Below are 27,082 nucleotides of genomic sequence, written 5' to 3' on the forward strand. Positions count from 1 at the left end.
CAGTTAGAGCCTGTTCTTTTTCTTTCAGAATGGGCAGTGGAAGTTGTATCAGAACACTGGTAAATTTAATTTAGCTCTTCTCTTTCACTGAGTTGTTCAGAATGTTTTTTTCGGGTTTAATTTAGTTTATTTTTAATTCAGGTGCAAACTGGAACATACAGTGCTGGATGAAAGAGGACTTGAAATTATTCATCTGCTATATGGAGTCATTATTTAAGAGTCCTTTCAAGAATTATGACCTTAAGGTCCATCTTTTATATCTTCTGTAAGTACCAAATAAATAAATTTGGACATTTCCATGACACAAGTTATTTTGAAATGCAAGAGCTTCCATATACAGAAGTAGATTATGAAAGCTCTTCTATCTCTGCATTTCCTTTTATATCAATGTACATTTCTGTATTTTTTATACAACCTTCTTCTCCATTAGGTTTCCTCTTTTCTCCTCATGTTGGTTCAGGTAGCAAGACATTGCAGATATGGATGGGCATATATTCTCAAAGAAGCGTGAACTCAATTCAGTAGTCTTAGATATTTGAGTGGAGAAGGGGAAATAGTTTATATTTCTTTTTCTGGTGGATTTTTCTCTCATATTTGATCTTTTTATTATCTTAAAAATGTAAGTGCTTTTTATTTATTTGTGCTAGGTAGAGAGCCACGATGGTGGTTTCAAACAGCCATACACTTATGATTCTAACAGCTAACATGTCCTTCAAGTTTTCTAATAATTCCAGTGATAATACATACCATTTCTATTTGAATTTTAACTCTTTAAAATTCATTCTCATTTGTTCTTTTATTTGATGCTGAAGGAGAATGTCACTCACCTCCCTCAGTTCTGCAGTTATTGAGGTCATATAATTAAGGGGTAGTGTGCTAGAAACTGTCCATATAAAGATGAATAGAGACAGAAAGTAGAATGATGGCTACCAGGGACTACGGGAGGGGTAATGAAGAGTTCTTGTTTAAATGGGTTCAGAGTTTCAGTTTGGGGAGATGAAAAAAGTTCTGAAGTTGAATGGTAGGGATTGTTACCCAACAATGTGAATGTACTTAATGTCATAAACTGTACACTTAAAATGGTAAATGTTATGTTATGTATGTTTTACCACAGTAAAAAAATTTTAAAGAAACAAAAATGTCAAGAAAAAGATGTATTCATAGACTTTACTAAATGTGTATTTTACCTCAACTTTTAAAAATAACTGCAATGGTTGATTTATGTATTTATTCTCACTGTTTTGCCGTATGTTGTTCTATGTATTTTTAGACTATATTGTTGGGTGGATCTATGTTCTTAGTTGTTACATCTTCTTGATGTATTTTCCCATTAACCTTTATACAACATTCTTCTTTGTTTTGTATCTTGCCTTTAGTTTAAAAAATATATTTTGTCTTATCTTTTTTTAGAAAAAGAATAGTTATGATCTCTGCTCTTGAGCCACTCACAGGCTAGTGGTTGGGACAGATATGTACAAATATGTATCAAAATAGGGTTTCAGTTTTAGTGGTTACTGATGTGCACTTGGTAGGCACACGAAGGTGTGGGAGCACAAGACTGGTGTGAGAGCCTTATGTGGGGATGTCTAGCGCACTGGTGGCAAGAGGAGTGAAGGTTTCCCAAGGAAGGAGACAGCTAAGTTGAAACTTCGGGAATGAATAAGAGCTAATAACAAAAATGTGTGGGCAGGTAGCATTGAGAAGCATATCAACATCACCTGGAAATATTATAGAAATTTAAATTTGATAACTCCATCCCAGAACTAGGATCAGAAATTTTGGGGGTGAGGCCCATCGATCTGTATTTTATCAAGCCCTTTAGATGAATCTGATGGAACTGAAATTTGAAAATTTCTGGTGTAAAGGTAAATAAGACAAATTTTAGAAGAAAATTCGCATAGCTGCTACCATCCTCATTATGTACTGATTATCAGACTGTAGTTAGTATTTATAACTTATGTTAGACTACTGGACTAATTTTTTTTTTTGGCCTCACCGCAAAGCTTGTGGAATCTTAGTTCCCCACCAAGGGATTGAACCCGGGGCCCCCGCAGTGAAAGTGCCAAGTCCTAACCACTGGACATCCAGGGAATTCCCTGGACTAATTCTTAAAGTCACCCCACAGGAGTAGCCCAGATAGGGTGCCCCTGCTGTCACATCTGGACATTGAGTGTCTCTGTGATCATTTCCACCTCTAATGCTGGTCACTAGATGAATCTAGAAGCCCCTGCTAGCCCCTGCTGCTTTAATGAGTGCAATTCTCATTAGGGCCAGTGTCTTGAATGGGAGTATCTGACTGGTGAGAATGTGCCGTAGCTGCTAGTGTTTCAGCCTAACAGAAGAGTAGATTTTCCAGGCAGATGCTGGGCAGCCAGGTGGATAAATGTCCACAACAGAATGACTGGGCTATAAATCTCTAGAGGCCCAGGAAGCCTAGCTGAAGTAGTAAAGTGGGAAGGTGGAGGAGTAATGGGCAATGCACAGCCAAAGGTGAACATGTAAAGGATGGGAAAGAATGAGCTTGTTTCTAGTCTATAGAAAATGACCCAGCAGGGAGAGAAAAATTGAAGATGTGGTAGAAGGGGACCCATTGAAGGTACATTACAAAGAGTGAATGGTTGAATAGGCAAGTTCCAGAAAAAGAGCAGAGATGAAGGGTTGGTCTTAAAATGAAGGAGGCTCACCTCAACTTCAGAGTATTGAGAGAAGAATGGAAGCACTGTGGTGGATGAGGATATATTTGACGTCTGGGCAGAAAGTTTCCTGCTGTATTAACCAAGACAGATTTTAGCTCAGAGAAAAGAATTCCTTTGCAATGTAGTACATTTTTGTGATGACCTGAATACTTTGGGTGATGATTAAAATCTCACTAGGTGCCTATTCAAGAGAATTTCAAATATTATCAGTGGGCTAGGGTAATGTGCTCAGTTTTAAAGCTCTGTGACTATGTGTAAGGATTTATATTTTATAATGTATAGGCCATAGTTATGTCTGAGGTCTGCATTTTCTGAAAAAGATATTATATATGAATATGTCAGAACATTACAAAATTGCACAGTAAATTAGCTACAGCTGCGAATTTGAACTTCAGTCAGCTAAGTAGTCATTGGTCTGTTCATCTAAATGGTAAGACCCAGAAAAATGAGAAAATTATGATAAACTAAATAGATTTTTCAACTTGCTCATATGATGAATTTAGTAGATTCTTTTGACCTGCTTTGATTTGAACTCAGGTTTCTAAAAATATTAATACAGGAAAACCTAATTGCATGCAATTTGAGAAGCATTTTCTTTTCTTTTTTTTTTTTTTTTCTTGCCACTTTAATTGTTCTCTCCATTGTATGATTTGGTTAGTTTTACCAATTGTCACATACTATTTCCACCTTGAATTCTATTTTTGTGTGCATCTTTGGGCAATATATCTCCAAAAATTTAAATAAGACTCTTCAGATCAGGAGGAAGACCTGGCCAACATAACAAATGAAACCTCTGTGGAAGAGGAAATCCATAAGGATGGTTACTATAGAGAAGTTTTTCATCAAAATCACCTCCCCAAGACATTAGAGAATTCATGAGAGAAGTCTTTCAAATGCTTCCATGTGTAAATAAGTATGTATTTAAAAGGAACTAAAACCTAATGTTTATAAGGGATTTAAAGCCCTATAAATATGTCCCTTAAGGGAAAGCATTGTTTAAGCTCAGATATTAATGTTTGTCAGAAAAACTGAAGGAGAGATACCATACAAATGTGTTATTTTTGAATTTTCTCTTAGACCTAGGAAGGAAATCCTCTTCTTCCTTTGTGAGGTGCCTATGTGTACATCAGACACTGAGCTGAGTGTAGAGAACAGTGTTAAACAACTCAGACTCAACCCTTGCCTTCTTGGAGCTGATAGTAAAGACAAAGACCATAACAAAGTTTGAAAATGCTGTGATGTAGTAAATATGGGGACTTTCAGAAACATATGCTAGAAGTATCTGCCTAGATTATAAGGGGGCAGAGAAGAATGAGCCAGAGAGAGTGAAGAGCATTTGCAAAGGAACACAGTCACATATAGACATTTGAGGACTTGAAAAGTTCTGTGGTTGGGAAGCTGGGGAATGATGAGAAATCAAGGTGGATGAATAAGCAAGGGTCATCCAGGGAGTTTGGACTTTTGTAACTGCTAATACCTAGTTTACTTTGTCTCTTCACTGTCACTCTTGTCAGCATTCTTGGTGATTTCAGCATCAACCTGGATGATCTTCAATTTCTTGAAAGCTTTACTTTTACTCTTCTCTTTTTCACCCAACCTAGCTTACCCACTCTCATGGATCTTGTCGTTGCTGATAAGCTTGCTCTTTCTCTAATCTCAGTTTCAAAGATCCCACTTTTTGACCATATCTCCCCCTACCCGTCATGTCAGGCCTATTCCCTCTGTCACCGCAACCTCAGGAGTAAATCTCCATGCCCCTTGGCTCTGCTCTCTGGGCCCTTGGTTCTGCCCTCTGATTCGCCTTCCCTTTTTTATGAAAGGTTATACATCTCTGCAGCTGAGTAGTTTTCTCAGCATGCTTCCGGTTGGCACAATTTTGGGAATCCAGTGGCTTTGTTTCATTTTGTACTCCTTCAGTCTAAGCTAGCAGTGTTTCTGCTACTGTAATTCTCTCACAAGATCACACAGCCTCCTGGGAATCTTACTGGGGTTCACTCCATTAGATAAAAGCCCGCAGATCTCTTAGAAATAAGCTCTTCTCTGCCTTCTCTTTGATCTTTGCTTAGAAGCCATTTCAAACATCTTTAGCCATCTGGAGAGGCTGGGAATTTTACAACTCTCAAGTACTAGTTCCTTTGTTCAACAGCCCTTTTGTCAATGAGTATCTCTCCTCTTGAAACAGTAAGGAGCCAAGAGGCACTTTCAGCACTTGCTTGGAAATCTCCTGAAATAGATCACCAGATCAGTAGGCACATTCTACACTGTCCACAGAACTGCAGATGTGTTACTTAGCTTTTGACCACTATGTAAGAAAGATTCCCTTTCCTCCAGTTTCCAATATCATGTTCCTCACTTCCTTTTGTGTCCTCACTGGCAGTGTCCTCAAACTGTAGATTTCTACTAACAGTCCGTTCAAGGTGTTTTAGGCTTTCTCCATCATGCCTCTCCAAATACTTCCAGCCTCTGTCCATCACCTAGCTCCAAAGCCACACCCACATTTTTAGGTATTTGTTATGGCAGCATCCTACTTCCAGGTGCCAGTATCTTCCTTGGCTATCTATGCCTTATAATAAATTACCCACAATTTAGTGGCTTAAAACAACAATCATTCATCATTTCACAGTTTCTGTGGGTCAGGAATCTAGGTGCAGCTTAACTGGGACATCTGCCTTAAGGTCTTTCACAAGGTTGCAATGCAGGTGTCAGGTAGGAGTGCAGTTATTTCAAGGTTCAACTTCAGGAGGATCTGTTTCCAAGCTCACTCCCTAGGCTTCCAAGTTCCTCATGGGCCACTAGACAGAAAGCCTTAGTTCCTCCCAGGCTATGACTGGAGGCCTTCTTCAGTTCTTTGTCCTGTGTATTCGCCATAGAGCACCTTACAACATGGCAGCTGGCTTCCCTTAGAGAGAGCCAAAGAGACTCGCTGATGACCTTGTTTTATATTTTCACTGGGAAAGCAGGAGGGGGAGGGGGCGGGTTCAAGTTTTTGCTTTTCTCACCAAAATCTACCAGCCTGCTCATGTCTGTGCCTATACAGTTTCCTTGTTTTCTTTAATTGCTGATGAATTCCCTGGGTTCCAATCTAAAATGAACCCTTTCTTCTGTGTTTTGAGTCCCATCCCCTGTTGTCACTCAAGGACTTTTTTCCGGCAATTATCCCCTCTCTCTTCTGCATCATCAAGTTTTCCTCTCAGCTGATACACATGCTGCGGTAATAGATTTCCTTGATCACACATTTCCATCAAGTAATCAGCCCATTTCACTACTCCCTTTAAAGAAAACCAAGTTTTGAACTATGTGAATACATATCTTCAGAAGTTAATATAAAAAGTCAGCAAAATTGACATCTGGCCATGAGGGAATAATAAGTTCTGGGATTACTCTTCTGTCATAAACAACTAGAAAAGTCGATAAAAGTAGAAAACATCTATTTTCAGATATTGGACAAAGGCAGAACAGAACGTGATTCCTGAGAGGAGGAAACAAAGTAAGTTCTATTTTACTCAGGTTTTCCGGGCTGGAGGCAATTTCCAGGACATGGCACAAGGCTGGGGAACTCAAGCAGAGCCCAGCAATATTGCTGAATTGAGGAGACAGAAGAGTTCAGAGGGTAAAAGGGGGCTTGATTCATAGGGCAGGGTACCTGAAGCAGGGAGGTACACAGGAATCAGCACTGGGGTCCTCTTGATTCTTTGGCTGAATACCCATCTGTCTATGATCTTGGGCAAGAAAACTTCTAGGAAGAGAACAGTTACCAAGAGCTGTAATCTAAGAAATTCCCAGAGGTCACACAGGGCCAGGAATAATGGAAGTTTCCAACAGGGAGACTTGGAGAGACCTTGTTGAGTATCACTGACATTCAGTAGAAACCCCATAATAGCCACACTTTAAAAGTGGGGCCAGATTAGCCCTAGAGTCAAGGCTATTCTATACTCCCCCCAAAAGAGCTTAAAAGAAGCTTAAAAGGTTCACACTTAAGTCACCCAAGTAACTTAACTGATTGCCAGAACAAAATCCAACATTCTTTAAGGCAAAATAACATAATCCAACACTCAAAAATGTAATATTCACAATGTCTGGCATCCAGTAAAAAATGGTACATATATGAAGGAACAGGAAAACATAACCCCGAAAGAAAAAATAGACAATAGAAGCAGACCCAGAAATGGCAGAGATAATAGAATTAGCAGACAGTTAGTTTTAGCGTGCTCCACATGCTCAAGGATATAAAGGAAAACATGAACGTAATGAGGAGAGAAATTGACAATATAAAAAAGAACAACTGAAATTTTTAGATAAGAAAGATGCATGATTTGTAAACAAATGTGCTCAATGTTAATTGGGACATTTTAGGCATAGTGTTATTTAATTAAGAAACAGTGTGTGCAGGCCACAGTGCTAGCTAGGATCTGTGAGAAGTACACTTTCCATTCTTTCTCTCTTACCTTTTTTCTTTCCTTCCCCCTCCTTTTTTCCTCCTCCCTCGCTCCCTCACTCCCTCCCTCCCTCCCTCCCTCCCTTCCTTCCTTCCTGTCTTCCTTCCTATCAAGATGGGCTCATGGATTATTATTTTATTTGTGAGCTATATTTAGTTACTATCATTATTTATTTTATTGCTCACACTGTCCCATATTTGGCAGTGGGCGCTTATGTAAACTGGCCTCTGTGTCCTTTTGATGTGTTAGATCTTTTTTTTTTTTTAAATAGGACTCCTTACTCTCTAGCACTACAAGATGTTTCAGGTTGATTTTATACTTTTCCTGCTCTGACACTGGAATCAACCATTTTTGCAAGGAGCCCTGATTCCTTTCTGTTGGAGAATGATGTTTACAAAGTGGTATCAGGGGGCTAGATGCTCACTGTTACTTGGGTGGTATTGTTTCTAGGCCCACTCAGCTACAGAGTTAGTTATATGTATGCATACACACAGGTCACACATAATGTGTATATATAATACTCACAAGTCTATATTTTTATATCTCTCTGTATATACACATATTAAAAGCATGTGTTCATACTAATGTCTCTTGTTCTAGTTCAAAACCACAGGATCTATCCTAGCCTTTCTTTTCTTTCTTTTTTTTTGTAACTCCTTTTTCTAGCAGTGAGAAATCTTGCTTCCCTTTCCAACAATATATTACCTAGTTGCTCAGTCCTAGAATACACACAAAGTAGTTTTGGAATAGCTAAGCCATACCACCATAGAAAACAAATAGGGTAACTAGAGTGCAATGTTTGTTTAGACTCATTTTGCCTTTGCTAAAATTCTGTGTTCTGAAGTTAATTAGGATATCCCCTCCCCTTCCGCCTCAGGTGGTTGTATTGTTAACTTGATGTACATTTAGGTCTATTTGCTTTTGTTTGCATTCCCTTTTTATTTTCTTTCTTTTTTCTTCCTCCCTCTCATCCTTGTTGATTTTCCATTTGTTTGGTGATATTGTACATCTGACGAGTACTTTGTGTTTTACAGAATGCTTCTTAAATTTGTCTCCTTGATGAAATACATCTAAGTCAACTTCCCACCTGGGCCTAATTCATGAGATCTGGGCTGGATTTGCATTTCTATCAATTTCCAGATGATGCTGATGTTACTGGCTTGGGGACCATACTTTGAGAACCGCTGGTCTATGACACTTACTAAAAACAGATTCCTTGGCCCCAGACCTACTGAATTCTCCATGGAGGGTCCAGGAATCTATTATGATGAGACTAGTCTGGGACACTAACCTGTTCTTTGAAATTACTTGGGATTGGTAAACTAGATTTTGGGAAGTAACATTTGTATAGGTTACCAGTCTGAGATTTAAAATGTGACTTGATTAAATTATACACAAAGCTAATGCTAAATGTTCCAATTCATGTTTATTGGTTTGCCCACTATGTTTTGCTTTCAGTTTATGTCACAGTCAAGAACACTCATTTGGTGTTATTCCTATAATAATTTAGTATAGATCTTTGCTTAGAGAAGCGTTAATATATTCATAGAGAAATTTGGGGGGAACAAGTAATTTGATCAAAGGTCAGATGATAGAATGTGCTTTCTCTAAAGCATTTGTGCCTAAAAGATGAAATTTCAGTACTAATTATATATCTAATTTTTGAGTAGAAATATTGCCCAAATTGTGAAATTTGCAAAGAAGCCAAATTTAAAATTTGACAATTTTTTTCACTATTTTCACTTGCAAGTAAAGTTTACTCACATATAGAGAAATTAAATAAATAGTGGCACTGAATTTGTGTGTGTGTGTGTTGGCAACGCATAAAATATTTTGCTGCGTAACCATTTTTCAAGAATTTCAGAAATTCTTAAGTTTTGGTTATTTTAAGCCAGTGTATCTCTTTCTTATTTTAAAAATTTGATCGTCATTTTAACTTATACTACGTTAAAATTTTGATGGTTTAAAAGTAGTATTATCAAAATTTTAAAGTATCATTTGATGTTCTTAAATACTTAAAACTTTTAAAAATCTTTTGGAAGGTAATAAAAGTTCAAATGCTGACTTTGGCAAGTAAGAAGGCTGGTGTATTCCAGGTTTCACACAAACTTGGAGAAACTTCTGCTGTCATAAATATGAGAAATAGCTAATGTTTTCCTCAAGGAAAAAATGATTTGAAATAATTCTGTAATTCTCTAATATTCTGATTTATAGAAATATAAACATAATTCAGATTATAATTATTCTTTAGTTGTGGCCATTAAAGTCTTTATCAATCCCCTAAATAAAATGGCAATGGTAAAAGTGAAACTTATCCTGTAATGATAAGACAGCTTGTAATGATAAGATAGCTTGGGTGTAATGAAACGAGCACTGAACATGGAAACATGAGACTTAAGATGAATTTCAGGTCTACGTTCTCTCTGAGCTCAGTTTTTTACTTGTAAAGTAGGTGATATTAGTTCCCTCATAAGGGAACTAATAAGGTGGTTTGAAAAATTGAATTAGTGATCCTCAAGGTGTTTCGTGTGCATTGCAAGTATGTTATGTAATGAAATTTGATGATATATTTAATGTGGTTTCCTTATTTTTGTGTCTTTTGCCCATCAAATACCCACCTGTAGGGAGTACAAAATGTTTTTGGCCTATAGCTGGGATTAAAAATTTTTTTCTTAAAAGTCTAGAGAGTAAATATTTTAGACTTTGCCCACCATACTGTCTCTATCACAACCTTGTAGTCACAATTAATATGTAAATGAATGAGCACGACTGTGTTTATGGACACTGAAATTTGAATTTCATATAATTTACATGAATCATGGAATATTCTTCCTCTTTTCTTTGTATTGTTTTAAACCATTGGTTAATGTAAGAAGTCCTTCTAAAAACGGGTGTTATTTGGGCTGCAGGTTTCTCACCCCTGTTTAGAGCATTTGAAAACTAGGTTTAGGTTCATTCTTAGACTTTCATGATGGGGTTATCTGTTGGAGTGGTTTGGGAAATTACTGAATGGAGTTTTTTTTTTAAAAAAAACACAAATTATGAACTACTACAATATATGTTGTATATATACATACTATATAATATATAATCATTGTATAAAGTCATTAGTATGAATATATATATATTTGCATATATTTAAATTGTAAAGAAAATGAAAATAGATTGGTTAAATAGAACACAACAGTGAAGTGGTAGAGAGACCACTGAGTTAATTTCATTGGTAATCAGCCGTATTCTACAAATGTCCACTGTATTTAGAAAAAGATGGCATTGGTGAGACCATGTAAAGTAAGACAGTGTAATTCTAACTTTTCTTTTTGTTTTAAAAAAGAAAAATATCACCAGAATTTCCTATCCTTTAAAAAATTTTACTGGAGTATATGTGTCTTGTTTTCTGTTCAGTTCTATTTGTGGCTTAAAATTTGGGAGTTCTTCAGTCAAAGCATAATACAAGCTGCAAGCATATTTCTGACATAAATACCACAATTCATTTAATTTGTTCCATACTCTTCTGATAAAAGCTTTTATTTTAATATTTGAAAAACACATAAAAGCCATGGCGTGATATTTTTAAAAATAACATTTCATTGGATTTGTTTAAAGATTTAGATAAAGTTGAAAGTGCTAAGTCATTCCACCTCCAATTCAAAATGGAATTGGGTGTATAGCCCTTTAAAGTTTTAAAAAATACTTTTATGTAATTGTCCTTTATATTCACAACAACTTTATAAAGACAGATGGTTCAGGCATTTTCTCTGTTTTACTGTTTAAGGAGACCAAGGCTCACAAAGATGAACTTACTTGTCTATGGTCTTATGGTTCATAAGCAAACAGAAAAACCTGATTTAGGTCTCAATGTTAATTTAGTGTGCTTCTTATAATAACAATATCCCTTCCACAGTGCCCAGGATATTGCTTTGCACATTAAAATGTCTTGTAAATATTGTTTCCTGATTGATTTTTTTTTTTTAGGACTAAGGGAACACTAAAGTCTAGCTCATTATGACTAGATAATTATGATATGAAAAATCTATCATAATTCAAAACACTTAAAAGTCGTGGGCTGTGTATGGAAAGGTTAGGGTCCGTTTCTCTCATGTTGTGTTTATATCGGAATACTCATGTATAGGCTAGTTAGCACAGTTTCTAAAGCAACACTTTCTTGACATTGAATTTTTAGTTAGTATATTTATCTCTTACAGCTTTTTCCTCCAAAAGGACTGAGGTCTTTTCTGAAGGCAGTGATCATGCCTAAATATTAATACTCTCTCCCTGTCCCCAGGTTCTTTAAAAAGCATGCAGTGGCTTGGATACGAGGCAGCAGGGGTTTATGGACAGAATGGGGGTAGCTCAAGCAAGACAGGGAATATGAGGCATGGATACCCCCCTGCCCCTGCCATGAACTTCCACCCTAAAGTCTTCTCATTTATACCAAGGCTTAGACTCTCCATGGGATGAGACAGATTAAAAAAACAAACACGAAAAAATCAGAAATAACAACTCTCTGTGTCTTGGTTGCATGCTGTTATTCTCTATGCCTTGAGTTGGGTAACCCTATAAGATAATTACAGTTATTTTTTAAAGTTAACCCATTCATTTGTAGGTTTACAGTGGCAGGCAAAGTATTGCTTAAAAACTTTTCCCTAGATTTCCTTTTTTTTGTAAACAGCTTTTTTGACATATAAGAATATAAAATAAACTGTACATATTTAGTGTAAACTTGATAAGTTCTGGTATATGAAACCACTCATAAAGTCTTCACCATAATAAAGAAAATGAATCTATCGTCAATCACAAAATTTCTTCTTGCCCCTTTGTAATCCCACCCTCTACTCCTACCTGTGGTACCCTACCACCAGCCCCACCTCCCATCCCCCACTGTCCCCAGGCAATGACTGATCTGCCCCTTTCTGTAACCACAGGTTTCTTTGCATTTTCTAGAATTTTATATAAATGCATTCCTACAGAACTTTTGTCTTGCTTTCACATGGCGTGATTATTTTGAGATTCATTAATGCTGTGTGAATCTACTGGCAGTCCATTCCTTTTCATTGCTGAGTAGCATTCCATTATATGAATATACCACAGTTTGTTTATCTGCTCACCTATTGATAGATAAATGAGTTGTTTACAGGTTTTGGCTCTTGCAAAGAAAGCTGCTACAATTCTCTGTACTTGTTTGTGTACAGATCTCTGTAAGGATATATGCTTTTGTTTCTCCTGGATGAATACCTGGGAATGGAATATGTAAATTATATAGTAGGTGTATGTTTAACAGCTTAAGAAATTGAAAAACTGTTTTCCAAAGTTGTATCATTTTACATTCCTACCAGCAGTGTATTAGAGTTCCAGTTCCTGCATACCTCTTCAATATGTGATATGATGAATCTTTTCAATTTTGACCATTCTAATATGTGGATAGTAGTATTTCATTGGGGTTTTAATTTGCATTTCCTGAATAACTAGTGATTTGGGGCTTCTTTTCACATGCTTCTTTTCATTCTATGTATTCTGTGGAGAAGTGACTATTGACATTTTGGCCTATTTTTAATTGGATTTTTTAATATTATTATTGAGTTATGAAAGTTCTTTATATCTTCTGGATTCAAGTCCTTTATTAGAGAGATGACTGGCAAATGTATTCTCTCAGTCTATGGCTTGTCTTTTGTTATTTTTTTATCTTTCACAGTGTCTTTTGAAGAACAGAAGTTTTCAATCTTGACAGAAGTCCAATTATCAATTTGTTCTTTTTCTTTTTTAACATCTTTAGTGGAGTATAATTGCTTTACAGTGGTGTGTTAGTTTCTACTTTATAACAATATCAGTTTGTTCTTTTATGAATCATGCTTTTGTGTTGCATCTGAGAAATTCTTATCTAAACCAAGGCCACAAAAATTTTTTCCCATATTCTCTTCTAAAAGATTCATAGCTTTAGACTTGACATTTGGGTGCTGATCCATTTTGAATTAATTTTTAGATCTGGTGGGAGGTGTGGATTAAAGTTGCTTTTTGGGGTGGGGAGCATGTAGATATCCCACTGTTCCAGCACAATTTATTGAAAAGATTACTTTTTCTCCACAGAACTGCTTGTACCTTTGTAGAAAATTGATTGTACATATAGGTGTTGGTCTCTCTTCTGTTCCATTAATCTATTTTTCTATCTTTACACTCATACACCATTGGCTGATTATCATAGCTTATTAGCTGTAACTTCTTGTTTTATTACTTTAGTGGTGGCTTTAGGATTTAGAATATAGGTCTTTGACTTATTATAGTCGAACTGATATTATACCTCTAGTGGCTATTTCACCACTTTGTGTATAGTAGAAGAACATTACAACTGTGTACTTACAGATCTCCCCCTTCCCCAAGTTTGGTACTAATGTCATACATTTTACTTCTACCTATGTTATAAACCCAACACTACACGGTTATTATTTTTGCTTTAATCAGTCAGTAAATATCTACACTTTTAGTTAAATTTCATTTATTTGTGTGGAACCAGACTTCTATCTACTATCATTTTCTTTTTGCCTGAAGGACTTCCTTTAGCATTTTTTATAATGCAGGTCTGATGATAATGAGTTATTTCCATTTTGGCGTGTCTGAAAAAGCCTTTATTGCATGTTTATTTTGAAAGATATTTTTTACTGCGTATAGGGTTTAGGATCACAATTTTTCTTTCCTTTCAGTACTTCACTGTCTTCTTGTTTATATTATTTCTGATGGCTAACCTGCTTTAAACCTTGTCTTTGTATCCTTGTTGTAATGTATCTTTTCTCCCCAGATGCTCTTTAAGCTGAGTGTGCAGAATAGCTGCCCTCAGTTTGGATATTGTGTCCTACATTTTAAATATATCCAGTGCTTTCACATCTGTGTTAATATTTAGCTCTTCTTTTTCCATATAGGCTTGAAGTATTAGAAGAGTCACCCCTGCTCCCCCAGAAAAGCAGTTTTCAGATTGTTCAGTGCAACTGCAGTGTTCATGAATGTTGTGAATGTCACGTGCCGGTGCCAACAGTCAAAATCAATTACACCCTTCTTATGTATTTGAAAATCACATCTGGTGGAGTAATTTTTCACTCACCTCCAATGTCAGTTCAGCCCATTAATGTTGGTAAGTTGTGCATAAAAAAGGTAATAGATATCAACATCAGTCCTACAAACAGGTTGAAGATTGCTTACAAAATTTTTCACTAGCTTATCTTGCTTTGACCCACACTCTAAAGATGGTAAGTGTAGTTCTAGGGAGTATTAAAAGCAGCTTCTGGAATGATTTAACAGCAGTATAGATATCTCTGCAATTGTAACTTAAATTCTTTTTGAAAACAGTTTGATTTCTTTAAATCCTGGATCCGTCTAATGGATATTTATTGCTTGGTTATTACTTTTTCACATCTAGGATAACTATTTCTGAAAATAACTGAAAGCTTGTTTTTACCTGAATTTATGCCTTCAGTAAACATTTCTTAGAGGCTCATGGGTGTCAGCCACTGACCTAGGAGCTGGGGAAACAATGGTGAATGCCTCACAGAACAGGGGCAGACAGTAGTGGGCAGAGAGAAACAGGAAAAACGTAAACAAATAATTTGCAGTACAAATCTGACCTTAAGAAAAGCTCAAATTATAGGCAAAGGCCCATATTTTCAGTGCAAAGATTCCCCAAATTTATTTGATCAACTGGAATGTATAATTACATATATTCCGTGTATTCAGTTATTCAGTGTGAATAATATAGGCGAATGTTAACAAACTATTTAATTTATTAACTCAGTTTTGTATGTGTATGTTAAATTATATATTACATATGATACATAATTTAACAGTGTTACTATTTTACATTTACATTTCCTGAAACGATTGTATACAAACTCTTTATATGCATCTCTGCATCATTGTTTTTCACATCACTAGAGCCACTTTTCCAAGTATCTGACACACTTTCCCACACAGGTTTACCTTCACTTCTATCTAAGTTACTGAGGACATAGCACTTTTTGAATCTGCATATGACATCATATTTAACATTAGGACTTTCAAATAACTTGTCCTCTAGGGATATATTTGTGATGTCCACAACGTAATTACAATGATATCCAAGGAATTCAGTCATGACGTTATACCACAGGGAAAAATACAAAATCTATAAAGTATCATCATTTTCTCTTTTTAAAACCAGTTCTATCAGGTGATTTTTAGAAATATTTAGAGCCAGCACTGAATTAAATTGTTTTTAAAAGTAAAGTAGTTAAGAGAAGTTGCTGCGATAGACTTTATAAGAACCTTAAAAATGATTTTGTCTTATTTTGGATAATTTTGGGGAAAAAATCTTTCCTTGTATTGGGATATATGTGATAGTATCTAAAAAAGTGCTATGAAAGAAATAAGAGAAGTTGTGTGATGGAGAATGTCAGGTGTAGGGGCTATTATTTCCGTTATAGATGTCCTCTTTTAGGAGATAGCATTTAAGCTGAAAGAAAAAGAGATAGCCATGCAAAAACAAAAGGTGCTCTAAGCAGGAAGAATAGCACTCACAAAATTCCTGGGATGGAATGAGCTTGGAAGTTGGAAGAACCAAATACAAGACTCTTTTGCTTGGAGTGAATGAAGTAGGAGAATATTTAGAGATGTGGTTAGAGAGTCATCTGGGTCCAGGTCATACTATAAACCAGGGTTACAACTTTTGGATTTTATTCTAATTGCAATGGAGGCTTTTGAACCAGGAGAGTGATATGATCAAGGGTGTGTGTGTGTGTGCATGTGTGCGTGTGTAAGCATGCATATGTTTAAAATTTATGCTGCATGTGAAGAAGGAAATTGATGAGGAAGGAAGGAAGGGTAGTTGCAAGAGTGGAAGCAGAGGAATCAGATAGGAAGCTGTTGGAATCATCCCGTTGGCTTAGGGTTGTTGCAGTGGAGAAATAAAGAAACGATCAGGCTTGGGATCTATTTAGGAGATGGTGCTGACTGAACGTTCTAGTGGATTGGGTATGGAGTGTGAAGGGCAGAGAGGAATCAAGGATAATAGTTAGGCTTGGACCTGGGTGGTACCAGAATAGTGGTACCAGATGCTGAGATGGGGATATTAGAGAGGATTAGGTGTGTGACATATTATGTTTGAGATGCTTATTAGAAACCGAAGAGATGTTGAGTACATAGTTGGATATATGAGCCTGGAGTTCAGGGGAGATATATATTTGGGAGTCTCTAGTATACAGATGTTTATGGGATTGTATGAGATCACGTATTTAGAGTTCAGTGAGAGAAAGACTGAGGGGTGATCAGAGAGAAAAGAGGAGTAAAGGAGTGTGGTGGCCTGGAAGCCAAGTGAAAAAAGTATTTCAGCTACTCACGGAACAAGCAGTAGGAATGCTGCTGAGAGATGGAGTAAAATGAATCAGACAGTTGGCATTGGATTTGGCAAAGGGTAGTGACCTTGGTAAGAGTAGTTTCAGTGGACTAGCGAGAAGGAAGACCTGATCAGAATAGGTTGCTCAGGAAAATGGGATGCAAAGTGGAGAAAGTGAGTATGCCAGCTCTTTGGAGGAATTTTCCTCTGAAAGAAGCAGGTAGATGGGGTCTGGGACTGAGTACATAGGGGGTCCAGGGGAAGATTTATTTTTAGATTTCTAATATGAAGACATATATGTATGCAAATAGGAAATGTAAAATAGTTTATAATTTTATGATTTCACTTCTGTTTGGTGTCTTTGTTTTCTGTCTTATTGGTCACGAGAACTCAGTGAATTTCACCTGTTGTTTCTGGACTTTAGAGTTTAGATATCCCTGCTTTAAAGTAACTAAAATTTGTAATATGTCACAGAAAGTGAAAGCTTCATTAATTTTGACTCAAGGAAAAGAAAAAAAACTATGACTAAATTCATGAAAATATAGAATGTGTAAAGAATGTGCCATTTTATTTCTTGAAAATAAAAGTCAGTAAATATTTCAATGTAATGGTGATTTCTGTGTTCATGAGTAATTCCTGTTAATCACAAAAATCTTGAAAGCATAGAGATGCACAAAGAAGAAAAATTATTTTACTCATTTATTATCTACTATTTTGGCATTTATTTCTATTTTAATATGTATTTACAAATATCCTTTAATTTGTAAATTTTAATAAATCAGGAATCCAAGTATAGATGTTGTTTAATAAACTTTTAAAACTAACAGTATTAAACATTTTCAATATTCTTCTCTAATATTATTTTTAAAGGCTGTATAGATTTCCCTTAAAGAGATGAATCATTATTTATTCCATCAATCCTTTATTGTAAGATGTTTGCGTTGTTTCTACAAATGATTTAAAGGTTATATTCTATGTTTAAAGCCACACACACACAAATCTCCATGTATGAGTATACACAAATGCATAGGTGTACATAAAAACACATATACACGTGAACTCAGAAATTATAAACTGAGTTAAATACCCCATTAGAATAAGAAACTCCATCCCCATTTCTGGTGACAAGCCAGGGCCTGCTAATGCTATGTTTACTGCGTGTAAACTGTGCATGGTTTGGGCTATTTGAATGGGTATATCTGGATTTGTTGTATTTTAAAAGTAATAAATATACTGAATTTTGCATGCATATTTACATGAATTTGCATGAATAGGTGCTTTGATCTTTGCATGCAAAATTTATATGCATTTTCCAAATAGTGCTCTGTAATATACTTTTTCCCCTTGTCATTTGCTAAAACAGTGGGTTTTGTCAGGGGAGGCTTCAAATAAGCATGGCAAAAGCTAGGTTAAATAAAGTAAGGCAGGCTTTTTTACAGCAGGAATTCACATTTATCAAAATAACATCATTTACTGATTTATAGTTTTTACCATGTAGAGAGAAGGAAATGAAGATACATGGATTGCTATAGTAAGGTACAGGAGTAGAACCAATATTTTGGTTCTGTAAGTAGCCTTTGGATAAAGACACTTTAGTTGAAAGAATAGGATATGCTAAAAACTCATTTTGACTTCACTTTATGATTATCATGAAAATTACATGACTTAAAAGTGTTCTTTTTTTTTTTCTTAAGTGAAGCCTGATCCACCATTAGGTTTGTGTATGAAAATCACAGATACTGGTAATTTAAAGATTTCTTGGTCCAGCCCAACATTGGTACCATTTCAACTTCAATATCAAGTGAAATATTCAGAGAATTCTACAAAAAATATGAGAAAAGTAAGTATATTTTAGTAAATAAAATGAAAAGTTGAGAAGCAATTAAGGAAAGGTGAGACCCCCTCCAAATCCCATACAGAACACCTCTGCATACCAAATGTGCATACTGCTTCTGGAGCAGAATCAGTCATAATTTAATATCATACCACTGGCATTCATTCAAGAGCAGCATAAGAAATGAGCATATATACAGCATGTCTGCATCTTCCATAAAATGATTTTAGAAAAATTGGTTGATGTTACTCAATATCTCTTACATGTAGATCCATGTTATATTTTGAGGAGCATGACAAATTCCTCCCAGAATTTACTGCAAGGAAAAGTTCCTTTTCCAAAAGTTTATGTATATTAGATTAATTCTCTCTCTCTCTCTCTCTCTTCTTCTCACCCTCCCTCTCCCTCTCCTCCCTCTCCCTCTCATTAACACCACACACACACCCCACACACACACACACGCACAACTAATGGCTACAAGAAGTCCAGATACAGAATTATTGAATTCATAATTATAATATTTTCACCTAAAGACCTTCTCTGGTTTCTGATTTTACACGTCATCCTTATTTTTTCTTATTGCTCAATGTATTTGTTTACATGCAGTACAAACATGTGTAGTGTGTCAGATCCTTTTTTCGTTCTTTCAGTAAGTATTGAGCGCCTTCTAGGTGCCGAGAACTCAGGATCCATTGTGTAGTAGAACAGGATGAGGGGAGCTTGGGAATGCTAGTGGGAGAGGGTGGGTTGAAATATTAAATGGATGTAGGGGAAGCTCTCCTTGAGAAGGTGATATTTGAGCAGGGATTTGAAGGAAGTGGTGATGTAGATATCTGGGAGAATTGGAGTCTAAATAGGGAAAATAGCAATTCAGAGGCCCTAAGCTGGATGAGAAGCTGGAGGCCAGGGTGGTGAGTGAGGGCAATAGTATTAGTGGATCATCAAAGAGGGGGAGGGGAGGAGGAGGTCATAAAGAGCCTTGTGGGCCATGCAAAGACTTTGGCACTTTAATTTGTGAAACTAATTGTTATCTAATTTAGAGGTAAAAACCTGTCTTTTTAGATCTGGGCTAAGTTTTTAAGGCTTTATATTCATAAAGAACAGAATGGGAATCCGGTGTCATGTATGGAAAAAGCAGTTGAGGCTTCTCTGGGCTTTAGCTTTCTCATCTGTAAAATGGAGATAATAGGATTTGAACTGCAGGTGATCTGAACTTGTTTAATGCATTTCTGATGCTTTTCACCATTTTTAGTCTGTGGTGCCCCACAGTCTAATGAGCCAGGGAGTTCAATGTCTTTGGAGTACATCATTGGTTGTTTCATGCAGTTAGGTCTCTTAGATATTTTGATTCACTATAGCTGATCATCAGCCTTGGGTCCTTAAAATTATTCATGCCCTCCTTCTGTGACACTTTGCTCTAGGAATGTTTATAGTTCTCTGTCCACCCCTGTGCATCATCTTCTACCGTGTGTGTTACAGATGTCAGCAGAGGCTTGAAGCTTCCCACTGACTTTAGCTGTATCTCTCAAATTTTGAAAGGTCAATATTCTTTATCACTCAGTTAAATGCAGATTATCATTGTGATTTTTTTCCTTGGACTTACAGGCTATTTAAAATTGTATTGACTCTTGTCAGTCAAACATTTGTTATTGGGTTATTGATCTCTTTTAAATTCCACTGTGGCCAGCTAACTACTCTGTAAGATTTTAATTCTTTGAGATTAGTTGAGACCTGCTTGTGATCAGTTTTGGTAAAGGTTTCACACCGACCTGATGCTCTGATGTTTTCAAATAATATTTAACAGGCTGATGAGATTGTCTCAGCTACATCTCTGCTAGTAGACAGTGTGCTTCCTGGGTCTTCATATGAGGTTCAGGTGAGGAGCAAGAGACTGGATGGCCCAGGAATCTGGAGTGACTGGAGCACCCCCCTTACCTTTACCATACAAGGTAGGTTTTATAAGAGTCACTTCTACTGACAGGGGAACATGGTTCCTGAATTTGCCTTTGGCATATTATATGCATCTTAAATTTTGTGGCAGTAAACCTAAAGGAGGAACACCATATTAACTGTGAATTTAAATTTTGAACAATTAAAATTTTTCACCTGTTAATGAAAACTTGTGTGAGAGCTCCCACATTTATGTGCATCCATAGCAGTATCTTGCTGAATTACTCTTTCTGACCCAAAAGATAGAGTTAATATAATAGTTCCAAATTTACAAATTCAGAACACTACTTGTATTGACAGCTCCTGAATTTACACTTGAAAATCAGATATATTTATTTGGCATAGATTTTTAAGTATTAAAATTTTATTTGAGTATTACATATTATATAATTAAGCAATTCTTTTCACTCCAGGTGCTTGCTTTTCAGAGTTTTTACTTTCAATTTTCATATTTTTAAAGGTATCTTTAACATCAGAAAAACTGCAATTTATTCACAGCTTCCTCGTGGAGTTGAGGTGCAATATTTTACATAGAGGTCCAGGAGTCTAATGGTGCTAGCCCTGGCACAAAGCAGGGTGTGACTATAGGAAGACAGTTCATGGTCCTTTGACTAGTTGTCTGATCTGTCAAATGTGCAAAAATTATTCCTACTCAAACTCATTCAGGTTGATTATGGATATGTGTAGATAGCAAGGACCATGTAAAACACTCAGCAGATATTCAACACATTTAACTAAATAGGTTTATTTATTGATTACTTACTATTTAAAAAGCACTGATTGTTAAAAAGTAAGTAGCAGTAGTGGTTTAGGAGCCCTGACTTCGGAGTCTGACTGAAGTTTATTACCACTTATTTGGAAAGTTTCTTAACCTCTCTATACCTCGATTTCCTCATCTGTAAAATAAGGACTTTTCATGTGGATAGTTCATAATGCACATAAAGTGCTTACTGCAGTGCTGACCCTTAGTAAGCACTCATGAAATAGTAGATCATAGCTTGTAAATATCATAGCTTGTAAGCTGACAAGCTCAATATTCAAAATCTCAAAGTCTAATGAAGGTGGGAGATTGACATGATATGTAACTAATTGCTTAGCACAAGTAAGATTGTGAGAAGAACTACAATAAGTGCTAAGCACCAGGAGGAATTAATTCTCATTGGAAAAGTCAGGAACCTTGAGTGAACAGACTTAGAAGACAGGAATTTCTCATCTCTCTTCCTCAAATAATAATTATGGAGTATCACGATGTGAGTAATATGAAGCTGAAAATTCAACTTTTGTTCTATGTTCAGTTATGTATCATTGATTAATAGGTCTTAATGACCAGCTGTGAAATACGTAGAGAGGAATGAATTAACAACATCAAATTTCAGTGAATGGCCCATGGAGGTTTTTATACAGCGGGATGGGGTGAATGGGTGGTAGGAGAGGGTAGTTTGACAAAGGAAGTAGAGGCAACAGCCCCTGCTCCACTCTGAGTGGCTTGTGGCTTGTACTTTATTTAACTGTCTGGTGAAATGTTTCTCTTCCACAAGAAAATGGCTTCATTCTTTGCTGTTTTACTTCTTATTAGATCTGAGAACCTAGCCTCTCTGAAGAAAAGGGAAATTCTAAAAGAATCATCATTGTTTTTAAAGTTTGCTGATATTCAAGTTATATATTTATACCTTCCTAGAATAATGATTCTTAGCAATATTATGTATTCAGTTGGATGAAGATGAAAATTTGATCCAGAATAATATAATAGCTACTTGTGCTACACTTATATGAGATTTTGTTTTGGATTGTTCAACTTAGGTTTTTAGACCTTTGGATGGACATATTTTTAGTTCTATTTTGCTTTATGCAAAGCCCTTTTGTACTTCTATTACTTTCCTAGTTCATGTCAATATCTGTAGGATTAAATTTGCTTGGTTTCTTAATATTTTGTATCATATTTTTATGCTTTCATATATAATATAATCAGATTTATTAATATATATTTTAAAGCACATACATACACATGTATATGCCCTTCCATAGGCAAATATTTAGTGTTTTGAGTACACGAAGGTAATAAAGGTATGTTTTGTTGAAAAGAAGCTTTGCCAATTTATTTGCTTGTGCAATATCCAACAGTATTACCATTAACAGCTAGCCTTTTACTTATTCAACACAGGTGTGTCCCTCTAGTGACTGTAGACATCCCAAACAGAAAAACCTGAAAATAAGTGAGAAATAAATCCAGACAGTGAGCAAACGGCTGCCCCAAAGGGCAGAATTTGTTGATTTAGCAATAAGTATAAAGTTAAGCTTACTAATTTAACAAACTTGGTTAGCTCCTATGCCACTAAGTGGTACCATGCGATTATTAAGGGAAAGACAGAAACTTGCCAAATAGAAAGTAGACTAGGACACCAAGAGTGGGGAGAAAAGCTTATACACTTTAGTATCTCCCAAGCACATTTCTCTATCACAGTATTGTCTACTGTAATGATGTAATGCGTATTGAATCACAAATAAAAGAAGTAGATTGATAATTCCTTATTGAATAATAATAATAATACTGACAATTATAGGGTGCCTCCTGTGTCTAGGCACTGTTCTAAGTGCTTTGCACATACTATCATTTTATCCTTTCAACAGCCCTGTGAGATAGGTACTGTTATTCCTGTTTCATAGACAAAGAAATTGAGAGTTAGATAGGGTTAAATAACTTGTAAAAGTTAATGCAGTTAGAAAGTAGCCTAATTCCAAAGTTCATGTTTGTAACCACTAGTAAAACAATTAAGTGCATAAATGTATAATTATGCAAGATTTCTGGTGGCACTAAAAATTGATTCTCAAAGCTAGTAAGCAGTAAGCTTAATTACATAGAGCATTTTAGTGGAACACCTCGTTTCCTTCATGATTCCTGGTAAATGAGGTTTTAGTGCTGCTTAGGTTTTTTAGGTTTAGGTTTGCTGAGTTACGTTGGCTGCAATGTCTGCCCTTCACAGTGCTGCCCACACTTGAGGTTTATTCTCTGAAAGGTGTGCAACAGCAAAGTATGTCTCCAAACTCGGGGACTTCCTGTTCTTGTGTAAAAGGATTTGAATCCTTCTCCCTTAAGTCTAGTTACCTAATATTATTAGATTCACCTCCATTGTTCACTGATAGGTGCTGTAACGGCATCCACCAAACAGAAACGTTCTGTAAGATTGAGGTGTTAATTTGTTTAGAATGAATTAGCACACCCACCTTTTCATTTCCAAACACTTTGGGTTTGTTTTTTTTAAAAAAAAACAGAGGTTACTTGATGTATTACTGCAGACAGAATGCTAATTCTCAGTACCTTTGTAGCTACTACTTTTTATTCATTAATATATTAAAGGTGAACCTACCAAGTGCACAGTTAATGGAGCATTGACTACTCCTAGTCAAGGAATTCTTATGGATTCTTTTATTTATTTTTAAGTGGGGTATGAATCCCTTTATTTTCTAATTCTGTAGGTCTTATCTCTCTTTTTAAAAAAGTTTGTTTTTTTGGCCACCCGCCATGTGGGACCTTAGTTCCCCAACCAGGGATGGAACCCGCGCCCCCTGCTTTGGAAGCGTGGAGTCTTAGCCACTGGACCGCCAGGGAAGTCGCATCTTATGGATTCTTTTAAAATGAATTGGATAGGTTCTTTCTCTGTAGCTGTTGGGAGATCTTGGGCTTTTAGAGGAAAACTCAGGGCCTTCCCAGAACTTATAAAGTACAAGAATATTGCAATTTACATACTAAAAACAACTTTAGAATTGCTGAATTCTTGTAGTACCTTTATTAACTGCATTCTTGTTGCTGTGAAAGAAGAGGAAAAACAGATATTAGATAATTTCTACACTTCCTGTGTAGCTCTTATACCAGATTAAAGAAAATATTTTTTCCTTAAAGAAAGATAGGTAATCTGCTCCAAGAATTTTAAAAAAAAGCTATTTTCTAGAGCTATGATAACACATTTTAAAATAACTTATCTAAAATGTTTTGATCCATGATTTATGTTCTTTTGAGTAATTCACTAATATTTATCAATAGAATTTCCTTTTTAAATAAAATTTATTAATGTAGATTCTGTAAAGGTATTGATACTTGGTCATGAGAAGAAAATCATTATTGTTTCCTTATTTTACAATAAATAAATAAATTTTTTCCTGTTTATCCTTGACTGTAGACATACAAGATGCAAATATCTTATATGGATTATAAATATAAAGGCATTGAAGTTTAGCATGCTATTACTGAAAAGAGAAAAATAATAAAAACTAATCAAGGTTTTTTTGGACTTGTTTTGAGGGTAATCCGCATATGTATGAAAACAGATATTCATATTCTATCAGCAGAAAATAACTTACCTTAAATTGTACAACTGAAATACCCTGCTTTTGTAATACACTATGGCAGAAATAATTTCATCGTATGTAAACATTCATTTATTTTTATTGTTTCTAATAAAACATAGAGACAAACTATGTTTCCAACAATAGGAGACTGAAAGAGTAGTATGGAATAGTGTAAGGCATTAAAAATAATATTTTAGAAAAATACTGATTCCCCTTGTCCTCAACCACAGGGTACTGGCACTAAAGAACTTCAAATGATACTACAGAACAGTATTCACAGTTTTGCCTGCTTTGTTTACTGGTGCATCATTGATTTTACATTTTCTAACAAGTTTTCTTATTTAAAGCTTATTTCTCTACCTGCTTACTTGAAATTTTCATGTATCCAAACGAGACAGTGGCTATCACCATTTATTCTTCAGGATTTTGTTTTGTACGGATTTGACTTAAGAACTTGCGCTAAGGTTCACTGATTCTGAAAGCAGAGTCTGATGGAAGACATACCATTGTGGAATTAGACTACATTTCATTTTCATTGATTTTCTGCCTATCAGTTAGCAAGTGACAATTACTCTCTAAAACATATTTTATAATGCATAAGTCTCTGTGTTTAGAAAATATTGAGGACATTTATGGAGGCTCAAGCCACTTGGGAATGGGAATGCTTGGGGCTCTTACTAACTGTACATGAACAGGCAGCTACAGTTCTGCAGTCTCTCAGCACACTCATTTTATTTTGGGCGGTATAATCCTGAATGCCTTGTGAATCTTTTTTTACATGGTATCAATTGCTTACGTGATGTTTTCTGTCTTCATCTAACATCCTACCTTTTTTTCCCCATTACAGATGTCATATACTTTCCACCTAAAATTCTGACAACTGTTGGGTCTAACGTTTCTTTTCACTGCATCTATAAAAATGAAAACAAGATAGTTTCCTCAAAAAAGATTGTTTGGTGGATGAATTTAGCTGAGAAAATTCCCCAAAGCCAGTATGATGTTGTGGGTGACCATGTTAGCAAAGTTACTTTTCCTAATTTGAATGCAACCAAACCCCGAGGAAAGTTCACCTATGACGCAGTGTACTGCTGCAATGAGCATGAGTGCCACCATCGCTATGCTGAGTTATATGTGATTGGTAAGAATCCCGGGATTTTCTTCATTTTATTCCATGAGATACATTCTTATTATGGACTCTATCTTAGAGTCCCATTAAAGATATTAAGGAAATTTTATTTTCATTAAAAATGTTTTGGTGTTTTTGCTTTATAGTAATATTTTAATGTGTTTTAAATAGATGTCAATATCAATATATCATGTGAAACTGATGGGTACTTAACTAAAATGACTTGCAGATGGTCACCCAGTGCAATCCAATCACTTGTGGGAAGCACTTTGCAGTTAAGGTATCATAGGTATGTATATTTTTGCTGTTTTATTTTTCTGTGGATATGGTGAGATAAACATCTCCTGTACAATATCACCATAGCAGTAGTCTTGTAGATTTATTCCCGAAAGAGGAAGGTAGAATATTCTTGATTAGGAAATTTTTAGAGGGTTAAATAAATTGGTGATTCTTGAAAAAATTCACACACAAAAAGATTGTAATTTGTTTTTGCTTCAGATTATTTTTTTCTGATGATCAGTTAATTCTCCACAGTTGCATTTTAGTTAATAAATGAAATACAAAAAATTAATGTCTATACATTTTAATTTGACTTGGAGAATTGGCTAGAGGAGAATATCAAGGATTATAGAAGCCTCGTATCATTTGTTGAAGATTAATGTTTTAGAAAAAAGTTGGAGGTAGTGGTACAGATATTGTAAGAGATAATATGAATGGTCTTTAGAAATAGGTAAGATTATTATTATTTTTTAATTGAAGTATAGTTGATTTACACTGTTGTGTTAGTTTCAGGTGTACAGCAAAGTGATTCAGTTTTATATATATATATGTATCTATTCTTTTTCAGATTCTTTTCATTATAGGTTATTATAAGATACTGAATATAATTCTCTGTGCTATATAGTAAATCCTTGTTGTTTATCTATTTTATATATAATACTGTGTATCTGTTAATCCCAAACTCCTAAATTATCCCTCCCTCCCCGCCCTTTCCCCTTTGGTAACCATAACTTTGTTTACTTAATAAGGATTAAACAATTCTAGTAAAGAGTAATTTGCATGGCTTTTTATTTTTTTTTACCGTTCTCTGATTTGAAAAGAATTCAAGTCATCGTCTTCCTATAGTATTCTTCTCTCTACAAAGATCTTTATCTAAAATAATAACACTCTTGATTAGGACAATTTTTATAACATTCTTTAGTAGTTTTCAAGTGTGTGTACTACTCTTAAACACCCTGTCTCAGTTTGTACTGGGACTTTCAATTTGTATAGCTTGTGCTCATTTATTCTTAAAATCTAAAATTTCTGCTTGAAAAACAAGTCCATTTCCTCAAATACTGTGTT

At 35.5% G+C, this 27,082-nt stretch overlaps 1 protein-coding gene across 1 annotated transcript in view; it reads left to right on the plus strand.

The window, feature by feature from the left end:
- LEPR (leptin receptor) overlaps positions 1-27,082 on the plus strand; it is an 83,429-nt gene that overhangs the window by 15,802 nt on the left and 40,545 nt on the right. Inside the window, exons 4-9 of the mRNA XM_068538002.1 lie at positions 142-265; positions 14,044-14,252; positions 18,179-18,324; positions 20,123-20,267; positions 25,460-25,750; positions 25,910-26,027. Of these exons, the coding sequence (XP_068394103.1) occupies positions 142-265; positions 14,044-14,252; positions 18,179-18,324; positions 20,123-20,267; positions 25,460-25,750; positions 25,910-26,027 (1,033 nt within the window). The remainder of the gene's footprint in view (positions 1-141; positions 266-14,043; positions 14,253-18,178; positions 18,325-20,122; positions 20,268-25,459; positions 25,751-25,909; positions 26,028-27,082) is intronic.

This window comes from Eschrichtius robustus, chromosome 3 (assembly GCF_028021215.1).
Source record: "Eschrichtius robustus isolate mEscRob2 chromosome 3, mEscRob2.pri, whole genome shotgun sequence".
Taxonomy (NCBI): domain Eukaryota; kingdom Metazoa; phylum Chordata; class Mammalia; order Artiodactyla; family Eschrichtiidae; genus Eschrichtius; species Eschrichtius robustus.